General features: G+C 32.3%; 1 protein-coding gene across 1 annotated transcript in view; it reads left to right on the top strand.

Moving 5' to 3' along the window:
* Positions 1 to 14,107, top strand: part of LOC137622908 (uncharacterized) — a 35,046-nt gene extending 20,939 nt beyond the window's left edge. The window contains exons 4-9 of the mRNA XM_068353457.1: positions 6,177 to 6,373; positions 8,605 to 8,700; positions 8,855 to 8,930; positions 10,556 to 10,755; positions 11,743 to 11,871; positions 13,503 to 14,107. Coding sequence (XP_068209558.1) covers positions 6,177 to 6,373; positions 8,605 to 8,700; positions 8,855 to 8,930; positions 10,556 to 10,755; positions 11,743 to 11,871; positions 13,503 to 13,508 — 704 coding nt within the window. The 3' untranslated portion in view covers positions 13,509 to 14,107. The remainder of the gene's footprint in view (positions 1 to 6,176; positions 6,374 to 8,604; positions 8,701 to 8,854; positions 8,931 to 10,555; positions 10,756 to 11,742; positions 11,872 to 13,502) is intronic.
* Positions 14,108 to 14,691: the final 584 nt, after the last annotated feature.

Raw genomic sequence — 14,691 nt, 5'->3', positions numbered from 1 at the left:
GCTCCAACAGGGAAAAATAGCCCAGAGAGGAAAGGAAATAAGGAAATAAATAAATGAAGAGAACAAATTAACAATAAATCATTCTAAAAAAAGTAATAACGTCAAAACAGACATATCACATATAAACTATTAACAACATAAAAAACAAATATGTCATAAATAAACTATAAAAAGACTCATGTCCACCTGGTCATCAAAAAAGCATTTGCTCCAGCTTTGAACTTTTGAAGTTCTACTGATTCAACTACCCGATTAGGAATATCATTCCACAACTTGGTAACAGCTTGAATTAAACTTCGAGAGTACTGTGTATTATTAAGCCTCATGATTGAGAAGGCCTGGCTATTAGAATTAACTGCCTGCCTAGTATTACGAACAGGATAGAATTGTCCTGGGAGATCTGAATGTAAAGGATGGTCAGAGTTATGAAAAATCTTATGCAACACGCATAATGAACTAATTGAACGACGGTGCCAGAGATTAATATCTAGATCAGGAATAAGAAATTTAATAGACCGTAAGTTTCTGTTCAACAAATTAAGATGAGAATCAGCAGCTGAACACCAGACAGGAGAACAATACTCAAAACAAGGTAGAATGAAAGAATTAAAACACTTCTTCAGAATAGATTGATCACCGAAAATCTTGAAAGACTTTCTCAATAAGCCTATTTTTTGTGCAATTGAAAAAGACACTGACCGTATATGTTTCTCAAAAGTAAATTTGCTGTCGAGAATCACACCTAAAATTTTGAAAGAGTCATACAAATTTAAAGAAACATTATCAATACTGAGATCCGGATGTTGAGGAGCAACCGTCCTTGACCTACTTACAATCATACTTTGAGTTTTGTTAGGATTCAACTTCATACCCCATAATTTGCACCATGCACTAATTCTAGCTAAATCTCTATTAAGGGATTCACCAACCCCAAATCTACATTCAGGGGATGGAATTGATGCAAAGAGAGTAGCGTCATCTGCAAATGCAACAAGCTTGTTTTCTAGGCCAAACCACATGTCATGTGTATATAGTATGAAAAGTAATGGGCCAAGAACACTACCCTGTGGAACACCGGATATCACATTCCTATAATCACTATGGTGCCCATCAACAACAACTCTTTGAGATCTATTACTTAAAAAATCAATAATAATGCTAAGAAACGATCCACCCACTCCCAACGGTTTCAGTTTGAAAACAAGGGCCTCATGATTAACACGGTCAAAGGCAGCACTAAAATCAAGGCCAATCATACGAACTTCCTGACCACAATCAAGGGATTTCTGTACAGCATTGGAGATTGTAAGAAGGGCATCACATGCTCCAAGGCCTTTACGAAAACCAAATTGCAAACTAGGGAGTAGATGATTACCTTCAGCAAACCTATTAAGACGTTTTGCCAGAAGACGTTCAAAAACTTTAGATAATATGGCAGTTATGGAAATTGGGCGGTAATCAGTGGGACTTGAGCTACCACAAACACATTTACATAGAGGAGTAACATTACCAATTCTCCAACAAGTGCTAAAAGCTCCTCTTCTTGCTAAGTTGCGCAAAATAACAGATAACTTTGGAGCTAAGGAATCTGCTATCTTTATAAAAAACAAAGGAAAAATACCATTTGGGTCTACACCTCCATAAGCATCAAGGTCCATCAACTAGTTAGTTTAGCCTCAGGAAAACAGGAATGTGGAAGTTCAAGTTTTTCATTACTCTGTTTACTGTCAAAAACATCAGCCAAAAGGGTTGCCTTTTCCTTTGGACAGTGAGTGACTAAGCCATCTGGTTTAAGTAAAGGAGGAACTGTTGCATCTACACCAAAGAGTGCAGATTTAAGGGTAGACCACCATTTATGTTCCTGAGTTGTACCAGAAAGGGTTTCTTTTATGGTTAAATTGTACTCCTTTTTAGTTGAGGCATAAACTATCTGAGCAAAAGCTCAAAGCTGAGTATAATTGTTCCAGGTCAAATCTGATCTGTTACCCTTCCAAAGGTGATAGGCCTCCTGCTTCTCCAAATAAGCACGTCTACAATCATCATTGTCCTTCACTCGGTATCTTAGCACACGAGAAGGGATACGCCTATCAATTATGTTGACTAGATTTTCATTCAAAGGGACAACAGGATCTACACTATTATATAATTGTGACCAATTCAAGCACAAAAGATCATGCAAAATCCCATTCCAGTCTGCTTGGGATTTCATATAAATTTTACAAGAATATGATATATCATGGACAGGCTGCTCAGTCTTCACTAATAATGAAATCAAGGAATGATCAGATGTCCCGACTGGAGAACCAACCTTACTAGATATAACGCCAGGAGAGTCAGTGTATACGAGGTCCAAGCAATTACCAGACCTGTGAGTAGCTTCATTTATGATTTGCTCACAGCCTGATTCAGAGGCAAAGTCTAAAGCTCTTAAGCCATGGCGATCGGTAGGAGAGATAGAACTTAACCACTCCCTATGGTGAGCATTAAAATCACTATCAAAGACAAAAGAAGCCTTTCTATCATCTTCTTGTATCTTAGCCATAATGGTAAGAAGACAATCGAAGATAGAATCATCCATGTCTGGATTCCGGTAGATCGAACACAAATAAAATTTGTTATGCCTGCCACGAACTTTTATTAGCTGAATCTCATGACATCCACATTGATAGCAGGACTTATGAGAAGCAGGGTACTCGGTCCTAATATACACCGCCATTCCCCTGGCCCTAGGGATGGCATCACGTTTCAACATTATTGGCTTCTTAAAACCAGTTATAAGGAGCTCAGGTGAGTGCCTCATATTAGAAACCAAAGTTTCTGAGCACAAAAGAATATCATACTGTCTGGACGCAACTGTAAGGTCTTGGATATTTGCATGAAGATCACGAATATTGCAATGCAGAAGACGACATTGACGAAATCTAGGACGTACTGGTCCCAGATTTCACTCAATGTCTCCACACAGCATAAGAATTAATAGAAATAAAAAAGAGACATCATACTTAAAAACTAGATTAACAAGAATTATAACAAAAACAATATATACAGAATTATAAATAAAGTGAATGATGATACCCATAGACTATAGTAAAAAGTCGGAAAAACTGGTCAACATGGAGGAGCCGATACACCATGCAAGGCTAAATACCCTCCAGGATAGCCACTTCAACTGAAGGGAGGACAGTAAGGATGGTTTTGAGAAGAAAAAGAGCCAGAAAAAGGAAACGTCAACCTCTTGATAAACCACCAGGCATCCATGGCCCTTCTATTAAGCCTGCCCAACACACCATTTCAAAAAAACAAGAGGAAGAAAAAAAATAATAATAATAATAAGATAGAATAGTGTGCCTGAGTGTACCCTCAAGCAAGAGAACTCTAACCCAAGACAGTGGAAGACCATGGTACAGAGGCTATGGCACTACCCAAGACTAGAGAACAATGGTTTGATTTTCGAGTATCATTCTCCTAGAAGAGCTGCTTACCATAGCTAAAGAGTCTCCTCTACGCTTGCTAAGAGGAAAGTAGCCACTGGCCAGTTACAGTGCAGTAGTTAAGCCCATGAGCAAAGAAGATTGTTTAGTAATCTCAGAGATGTCAGCCAGACTATTCGTTGTATGTGTAGGAAAATGGAAAATGAACCGTAATCAGAGAGAAGGATCCAATGCAGTATTGTGTGCCCAGTCAAAAGACCCCATAACTTTCTAGTGGTAGTATCTCAACGGGTGGCTGGTGCCGTGTCCTTCTCCTAGAAGAGCTGCTTACCATAGCTAAAGAGTCTCTTCTACTCTTACCAAGAGGAAAGTAGACTGAACAAATTGCAGTACAGTAATTAACCCCTTGGGTGACGAAGTGTTAAGTATCTCATTGTTGTCAGGTGTATGAAGAAAGACGAGAATATGTGAAGAATAGGCCAGACTATTCTGTGTAAGTGTAGGCAAAGAAAAAATAAGCCGTGTCCAGAGAGAGGGATCCAATGCATTACTGTCTGGCCAGTCAAAGGATTCAATACCTCTCTAGTGGTAGTATCTCAACGGGTGGCTGGTGCCCTGGCCAACCTACTACGTGGGATAGTTCCACTGTCTCATCATCACGCAAAGCTGGCCTTTCAGAGCTTGATGTTTGACTTGTGCCTGGAACAATGTCACTTTCGTTCCGTTTGTGTCGTCGAGACTTTTCAACCTTGTCTGAAGATGAGATTGATATGGTGTATGTAATAATTCGCAGGCTTATCTTGCCATGAAGTGGTGCTGTAAATATCACCATACCTATCAAGTCCTGATCATCTTTTATACTTTGACTCTAAAGACTCCCACTTTCCTTGGCTGATGGTATCTGGGGACTTACAAGTCTTTCCACATTTCAGTGCACATTCATATGACATCTTGCTAATAATATCTATTTGAAATGTCTTGAGTATTACACTAATTCAATCTTGATCCTCGTTTAATAGTATGGAAGTAAGGAAGCAGAACCACACACATTGACCTGAAACCAAAGAAAACTCTCTTAGCGGGGTGAATTTGAATATGAAAAACATGTCAACCAAATAAAATAACACAAAAAAATTAATTCCGCAATCCATAATACCCTATGAAACACATTTTATACATCACTCTAAGACAAACCCGGAAAAGTTAATTTTTTGAACTGGCGATGGCGGCCCTTTTGAGTTCAGGGGTCTCAAAAGTGATGCCCACACTTTTGACAGGGCCATGGGGCCAAATTTCTTTTTTATCCTTCCAAAAAGTCAAATCCAATGAGAAAAGTACTTCCGCTCTCAGTGGTCACGGACTTTATGAAAATTATCTAACTAATAAGCATATACAGTACATGTTTACATATATATATATATATATATATATATATATATATATATATATATATATATATATATATATATATATATATATATATATACATATATATATACATATATATATACATACATAAATATATATATATATATATATATATATATATATATATATATATATATATATGTGTGTGTATATATATATATATATATATATATATATATATATATATATATATGCATATATATATGTGTGTATATATGTATATATATATATATATATATATATATATATATATATATATATATATACATATATATATATATATATATATATATATATATATATATATATATATATATATATATATACATATATATAAATATATATATATATATATATATATATATATATATATATATATATATATATATATATATATTATTAAGTATGCTCTTTTCAATATTTGTATTATTTAAACTCTTTGACCTCTTGTTTTCAAAAGGCAATTTTGGGCTTAGTGTGACAACTTCTTTATAAGTAAATGTTTACTCTGTATAACAAATAAGATTAAACAAAATTAAAGCATATTTGTCCAAAAGGCTTAATTAAGATGTAAAATTACTTTAAGTAATGTCTGTCAAATTATTATTATTATTATTATTATTATTATTATTATTATTATTATTTTTATTATTATTATTATTATTATTTGCTAAGTTACGACCCTAGTTTGAAAAGCAATATTCTATAAGCCTAAGGCCTCCAACAGGGAAAAATAAAATTAATGAACAATCAAAGCAAACTATTTTAAGAAGAGTAAAACATTAAAATAAATCTTTCGTATAGAAAATATAAAACTTAAAAAAAAAAAAAAAAAAACAAGAGGAAGAGAGATAAGATAAAATAGTGTGCCCGAGTGTACCCTCAAGCAAGAAAAGTGGTAATAGAAAACATAATTTCATAGCAACATTTTAAACGAAAATTAAATAAAGTTTTCCAATAAATCTTTTATATATAAACAATAAAACTACAAAAAAGAAGAGTGAGAGAGATAAGATAGAAGAGTGTGCCAAAGTGTTCCCTTAAGGAGAAGAACCGAGGAAAGATATTCTAATTTCAATAGATTAGAAAAAATGTCCAAAAATTTGAAAAAAAATCACATTTAGGATTTTGAAAAATTTCAAAAGATTTGAAATAAAAATCAAATTTTAAATCTTCAAAGCTTTAAAAAAATTTAATAAAACATTTCCAAATTTCAAATTTTCAAAATATCAAAAAGAAAAAAAAAACATCAAAGTTTACAGAAAAAAAAGATAGAATAAAGATAAAGTAGAACTTTTTCCATTTCATAATCCGTAGATCCCTCTACAACCCTAGTGCCATCACAGGCTCCTGCTGCGGCATTAGATGTTGAGGGAGAAGCCCCTTGGGTTAACCCAGTCCACCAACAGCGAAGGCTTGTGGGCATCAATGCAGATTACCTCCTCGGGGAAGAAATCAACGTCCCTTCAGGGACCAGAATCACCTGGTACAAGAACAACGTTACCATTCACCAGGTCAGTTACAGGTTAAAAACCACCTCTAGTTTCAGGTCAGTTACAAGTTAAAACCACCTCTTAGTTTAAGGTTAGTTACAAGTAAGAAACTACCTCTAGTTTCAAGCCTTAAAAGTTAAAAATAACCTCTAGTTTCAGGTCAGTTACAAGTTAAAAACCACCTTTAGTTTCAGGTCTTAAAAGTTAAAAACCACCTCTAGTTTCAGGTCTTACAATTAAAAACCACCTCTAGATTCAGGTCAGTTGCAAGTTAAAAAACACCTCTAGTTTCAGGCCAGTTACTAGTTAAAAAACCACCTCTAGTTTAAGGTCAGTTACTAGTTAAAAATCCACCTATAGTTTCAGGTCAGTTACTAGTTAAAAACCTCCTATAGTTTCAGGTTAGTTACAAATTAGAAAAAAACTCTAGTCTCAAGTCAGTTACTAGTTAAAAAACCACCTCTAGTTTCAGGTCTGTTACTAGTTAAAAAAACACCTCTAGTTTAGGTCTGTTACGAGTTAAAAACCACCTCTGGTTTCAGGTCAGTTTCAAGTTAAAAACCATCTCTAGTTTCAGGTCAGTTGCAAGTTAAAAACCATCTCTAGTTTCAGGCCAATTACTAGTTGAATAAAAACCTCTAGTTTCAGGTCAGTTACAAATTAAAAACCACCTCTAGTTTCAGGTTAGTTTCAAGTTAAAAACCACCTCTAGTTTCAGGTCAGTTTCAAGTTAGAAACCACCTCTAGTTAGTTTTAGGGAGTTACAAGTTAAAAACCACCTCTAGTTTCTGGTTAGGTACAAGTTAATAACCACCTTTAGTTTAAGGTCAGTTACAAGTTAGAAACCACCTCTAGTTTCAGGGTAGTTAAAAGCTGAAAATTACCTCCAGTTTCACGTCAGTTAAAAGTTAAAAACCAACTCTAGTTTCAGGTCAGTTACAAGTTAAAAACCCCCTCTAGTTTCACGTTAGTTACAAGTTAAAATCCACCTCTAGTTCCAGGCCAGTTACTAGTTAAAACCCACCTCTAGTTTCAGGGCAGTTACAAGTTAAAATCCACCTCTAGTTTCAGGCCAGTTACTAGTTAAAAAACCACCTCTAGTCTCAGGTCAGTTACAAGTTAAAATCCACCTGTAGTTTCAGGCGAGTTGCTAGTTAAAAAATCACCTGTAGTTTAAGGTCAGTTGCAAGTTAAAATCCACCTCTAGTTTCAGGCCAGTTCCTAGGTAAAAACACCTCTAGTTTCAGGCCAGTTATAAGTTATAAACCATCTCTAGTTTCAGGCCAGTTACTAGTTAAAAAAAAAAAAAAAAAAAAAAAAAAAAAAACTTTAGTTTCAGGTCAGCTAAAAGTTAAAACCACCTCTAGTTTCAGGTCAGTTACTAGTAAAAAAAAACATCTCTAGTTTCCGGTCAGTTACTAGTTAAAAACATCTCTAGTTTCAGGTCAGTTACAAGTTAAAAACCACCTTTAGGTTCAGGTCAGTTACCAGTTAAAAACCACCTCCAGTTTCATGTTAGTTACAAATTAAAAACACCTAGTACCTTGTCATTTGGTTTAAGGTTTAAAGGTCGCTCGTGAATGGCAGAAACAAGGGATAATGATATTCCCCTATCAGGAGAACAATGGCCCTAGAGACTGGCCACACACACACACACACACACATATATATATATAATATATATATATATATATATATATATATATATATATATATATATATATATATATATATATATATATATGACCAACGCTGTAGCCAATATCCTTCCAAGCTAGGACTAAGGATGACAAGGCAATGGCTGCCGATGACTCAGCAGGTAGATGTATAGGCTCCCCCAAACCCCTATCCTTAGCTCACAAGGATAATGAGCTCATTTGTAACGTGGAGGGAACAAGTTGGTCGACGTTGGGGTGGCGAAGGGGGTGGGGGTGGGGGGTGGGGTTGAGACCTGGATAGGATCTTCCTGGGTGGCGAGTATCTGTCTTAGCTTGGTCCAAGAGAGGGAGGGAATCACTGGACAAGATTGTACCGTTAATTTGACTGTAGTAGATAAGAACTTCTTTTCTGCAGATACAGAATGGTAATTATTATTAACCCCAAATTTGTTACCTTTTGAAGTAATCTTGAATTAATTTGTTACCTTTTGAAGTAATCTTGAATAAATTTGTTACCTTTTGAAGTTATCTTGAATTATTTTGTTACCTTTTGAAGTAATCTTGAAGTAATTTGTTACCTTTGCTGCTTTTCAGAATGTTAATAACAACTTGGCCAGGTCGTCGCTCAACTCATCTCGTCTTGTGGTATCAACCAAGGTCTATATCGACTGTGCTAAAATCAGTGATGGAGTAAGTTATCTAAACTCTTTGATATCAAGCAAAATAGAAATGTAAGCTTTCATCATATTATTCAGAGTGAAAATATACAAATTCACATATATTTTACTATCACTGATATAATGTTAATAAATTTCACATGTACACTTTATTCATTTTTCATTAGGGAAATTACACACTGCAGTTGGATATACCTAATAGGAGTTATAACTGGCATCGTAACTACACCGTCATTATTGTTGGTAAGTGATTTGATAACTCTCTTGATAATGAAAATTCATTCCTATTTGGAGGAGATTAATAGTTAATAGTGTCTATCGTTTGAAGACATTATTTAATAATGAAACTGAAGAATGAGATAGAGAGGTAAGTCGAGTTTCCTCCCAGCAATACACATGCAAAGAAATGTTTTCAGATCTAACAATGTAATGCATAACGAAATAGGCTTCTTTACATAATTCCATTTGCCGCTACAGCATCTATTTATTTTCTCCCTTTTGCCTACACTCTAGTGCCATAGCTTCTGTACCAAGGTCTACCACTGTCTTGGGTTAGAGTTCTCTTGCTTGAAAGTACACTCGGGCACACTATTCTATTTCATTTCTCTTCCTCTTGTTTCGTTCAAGTTTTTATAGTTTATATAGGAAATATTTATTTTGATATTATTTCTGTTCTTAAAATATCTAATTTTCCTTGTTTCTTTTCCTCACTGAACTATATTCCCTGTTGGAGCTACTTGGGCTTATAGCCTCCTGCTTTTACAACAAGGGTTGTAGCTTAGCAAGTAATAATAATAATAATAATAATAATAATAATAATAATAATAATGCTAATAATAATAATAATAATAATAATAATAATAATAATAATAATAAGGGACAAAAAATATAATGAAATATATATATATATATATATATATATATATATATATATATATATATATAAATAAATACATATATGTATATATATAAATACACACACACACATATATATATATATATATATATATATATATATATATATTTATTTATTTAGATATATAAATATATATATATATATATATATATATTTATATATATATATTATATAGATATATATATATATATATATATATATATATATATATATAATATATATATATATATATATATATATATATATATATATATATATATATATATATATAGGCTTTTATTAAAAGCCAAATTTATCAAAAAGTTGCTTTGATGGCTTATTTATATATATATATATATATATATATATATATATATATATATATATATATATATATATATTTATATATATATATATATATATATATATATATATATATATATATATATATATATATATATATATTATATATATATATATATATATATATTTATATATATATATATATATATATATATATATATATATATATATATATATATGTATAGATATATTTATATATATATATATATATATCTTCAGTTTTTTATATATGATTGATTTAGTTTCATTATTTAATTTTTATAATTAACTTTACAACAGGTGTCGTTATCTATATTTTCCTGTATTTTTATTTCTGTAATTTCTGATTGTAATTTAGACTTGAATTCCTTTTTTTCCGAAGTTCTCGTTTTAATACAAACCTCGTAACTATGAATGATGAGTGAGTAACTGTTAAATGAATTCAAGGAGAATGAAGGAAGAAAAAGAAGTGGTTTAAAAGGAGAATGAAGGAAAAAAAAGAAGAGGTTTTAAAGGAGAATGGAGGAAGAGAAAGAACAGGATTAAAAACGGGGATGAAGGAAGAGAAAGAATAGGGAATAATATGGATGAAATGACTATCAAATTATAAGGACACGAAAATCTCTTGTAGGTAGGAGCGGTATTCCCGGAGTATCCTGCAGATTCTCAGCCAATGAGATGGCCCACATTCCTCGTATTTACCAATATGCTAAGCGGGCCTATGTCTCCGTGGGGGAAAGCATTGTCTTGCCCTGTGGCTTCAAAGGGCTCCTAGCAGACATGGCTTGGTATGTTAACAACACACGGATCTCCTCTGACCAACAACACGAGGTATGTATAAAGGTTATTGCAAAAGGTATTATTATTATTATTATTATTATTATTATTATTATTATTATTATTATTATTATTATTATTAAAAGCTAAGCTATAAACCTAGTTGGAAAAGCAAGATGATATAAGCCCAAAGGCTCCAACAACGAAAAATAGCCCAGTGAGGAAAGGAAACGAGGAATAAATAAACTATAGGAGAGGAATAAGCAATCATGATAAAATATTTCAAGAACAGTAACAACCTTAGATGCTTCACATATAAACCATTAAAACTTTACAAAAAAACAAAAGAAGAAGAGAAATAAGAGAACTCTAATCCAAGGCAGTGGAAGACCATGGTACAGAAGCTATAGCAATATCCAAGACCAGAGAACAATGGTTTAATTTTGGAGTGTCCTTCTCCTAAAAGAGTTGCTTACCATAGCTTATTGAATGATCTTTTTTTGAACTTGTTGTTGTTAAATCTCTCCTGTAATGTTCATTGTGGAATGATCTTCCTAATCGGGTAGTTGAATCGGTAAAACTTCAAAAGTTCAGACTTGCAGCAAATGTTTTTATGTTCAACAGGCTGACATACTATAAGTCTTTTTCCTTATGGTGTATAAGAAATATCTGTTTTGATGCTGTTACTCTTTTTAAAACATTTTATTTAATTGTTCAATATTTCTCATATCATTTGTTTATTACCGTATTTCCTCTTCACACGGATATTTTTCCCTGTTGGAGCCCATGGGATTATAGCATCTTACTCTTCGAACTAGAGTTGTAGCTTAGCTAACAACAACAACAACAACAACAACAACAACAACAACAACAACAACAATAATAATAATAATAATAATAATAATAATAACTCCTTTTCCAAAGTTTAGAATAACGAGAACATAAAAACCGTTTCTCCACTGGAATGAAGAGAAAATAATTTAGTTAAGTATTGCCTATGACTTTTTTGATGGTTGTTTTAATGATTGTGTTATTTTGCAGACAATGCCAGGTGGTGACCTAATGATTCGCCAGACAAGTGCGTCAGAAACTACCCATTACACTTGCTTGGTATGGAGTACAGCTTATGCAAATCTGCATGATCGTGTAAACACTGCTGTTTACGTACAGGTAAGAACACAATCTTTTCTTCTAAAACACTGCTGTATACGTAGAGGTAAAGAACACTATCTTTTCTTCTCAAATACTGCTGTTTACGTAGAGGTAAAGAACACTATCTTTTCTTCTCAAATACTGCTGTTTACGTAGAGGTAAAGAACACTATCTTTTCTTCTCAAACACTGCTGTTTACGTAGGGGTAAAGAACACTATCTTTTCTTCTTGAATACTGCTGTTTATGTACAGATAAGAACGCTAACTTTCCTTCTCAAACACTGCTGTTTACGTACAGGTAAGAACACAATCCTTTCTTTTCAAACACTGCTGTTCACGTAGAGGTAAAGAACACTATCTTTTCTTCTCAAACACTGCTGTTTACGTAGAGGTAAAGAACACTATCTTTTCTTCTCAAATACTGCTGTTTACGTAGGGGTAAAGAACGCTTTTTTTCTTCTTAAATACTGCTGTTTATGTACAGATAAGAACGCTAACTTTCCTTCTCAAACACTGCTGTTTACGTACAGGTAAGAACACTAACTTTTCTTCTCAAATACTGCTGTCTACATACAGGTAAGAACACTAACTTTTCCTACTTTGGGTCAAGTCGAATATTCAATACGATAACACTACCATCTCTTCGTTTTAGAGAATCGCTTTCAACAGTTACCTATATTTCATTACATTATTTCTCTTCCTCTTGTTTAATTTTGAATTTTTTTATAGTTTGTATATGCAAGATCTATTGTAATGTTGTTAATATTATTAAGATATCTTACTTTATTTGTTCATTACTTCTCCTATAGATTTTTATTTCTTTATTTCATTTCCTCACTGGGTTATTTTTCCTTGGGCTTATAGCATCCTCCTTTTCCAACTAGCTTAGCTTGTAATAATAATAATAATAATAATAATAATAATAATAATAATAATAATAATAATAATAACTGTGAAAATATGATAGTTTCTAACAAGGCAAAGTAGAGGAGACATCGTGATATAAGATATTTTTATGTCTTTAAAGGTCACAAGTCTTCTCAAATATAATATATATGGCATCAGATTTAGCTTTTTTTCTATTATTAGTTACTTTGATTCTCTTACCTGAAAATTTTCTTTAGTTTGAAATACAAATCAAACGCTAAGACATATAATGTCTCACTTATGGCAATAGTGTTAATGGGTTAAACGAGACCTGCCATAAAGAACACCTGGAGATAAAAAAAAAAAAAACTATTTAAAAAAACCTGTTGGAATCAGTTTAAAGAATTATAAAATTTTGACTTGATAACAGTAATAACAGTGATAGTATTATTGATAGTAGATATGATGATACAGAAAGTTCGTAAGCTACAAACTTATCAGGTTCCAAGAAGCTGTTTGGAAGTCAAATTTTGTTAAATATAGGCCTAGGATAGGCTTCACATAACTCACAGGCCTACGCTTTTCAGCTGTGATAGTCACCAAATAGTCCCGTTTCAAATTGCAAATGTCATCTTACTTATTCCTTTGAATTATATATTGTTTATTATAATATTTCATCATGAACTTTGGATTCGTTTTGTTACTCCAAATGTTTTTAAGTCGAACGTTTGTAAGTTGAGGACCTTCTGTAAGTATATTAATCCCTTTTCTTTCTATTTCAGGAATAAAAATCTATGAAGAATGTTCTCTAGCCTTCTCTCTCTGAAGATGACCGGACCTCCATAAGACGTTTCAAGATTCATTGAATTCTCTACAACAGAACTTTTAATTTATTACTGGATGAGTGACAGTCAACTCCTGAAGCAGTGATAATCAACTCCTGAAAGAATCTTCTGCATTGACAGTCTGTCTCAAGTGCTTCTGACCTCAGCAACAAATGCGAACCTTTTCGCACCTCTAGCACCAAAGCGAGCAAGCAGTTAGCTTGTAATTGAGAGGCTATCTGAATGCAACTGAATTTTATTAAACAATCATCGAGTTTATATACTGCGACTTGCGAGGAAGAACGTCACAAAAATTCAAACATGATAAGGCATGAACTAGCATAACACATGTTGGTCTATTAATGTGCAGGGAAGAACGGATGATAAGATAAAAAGTCAATGTACGAGCGGTACAAATTCATCACACCAGAGAATAGATGACCTTTATAGTAATGTTTTTATAGACTCCATTATGTGTCGACACATTTTCCGCTATAGTGAGTCCCGCATAAGATATTCGTAAACAAACTGTCTCACTAATATTTGGTAGATAGATGCAAAATCAATTTTATTGAAAACTCGATTAAGAAGACAATAAACCTTATTGCAGCCTTTCCTGAGTTTTCCCTTATTGAGTCTTTTTCCTCTATTCACTTGGTTATAGGAGAATCAGTCTGAGGTAAACCAGTAGCCTACTGTTGCACAACTTACCAAACATGAGCCAACGTGTTTCTCTTGACTGATAGTACCCCTAAATAGTGCGTGATCGAGTTGCACTCTATGAAAAATTAACATAGTAATCACTCACACAGACATATATATATATATATATATATATATATATAAATATATATATATATATGTATATATATATACATACATATATATATATATATATATATATATATGTAAATATATATATGTATATATATATATATATATATATATATATATATTTATATATCTATATATGTATATATATATGTAAATATATATATATATATATATATATATATATATATATATATATATATATATATATATATGTAAATATATATATATAAATATATATATAAATATATATTTATACATATATATATATGTATATATATATATATATATATATATATATATATATATATATATA

This window comes from Palaemon carinicauda, chromosome 30 (assembly GCF_036898095.1).
Source record: "Palaemon carinicauda isolate YSFRI2023 chromosome 30, ASM3689809v2, whole genome shotgun sequence".
Classification (NCBI taxonomy): domain Eukaryota; kingdom Metazoa; phylum Arthropoda; class Malacostraca; order Decapoda; family Palaemonidae; genus Palaemon; species Palaemon carinicauda.
This window is presented reverse-complemented; position numbering and strand designations above follow the sequence as displayed.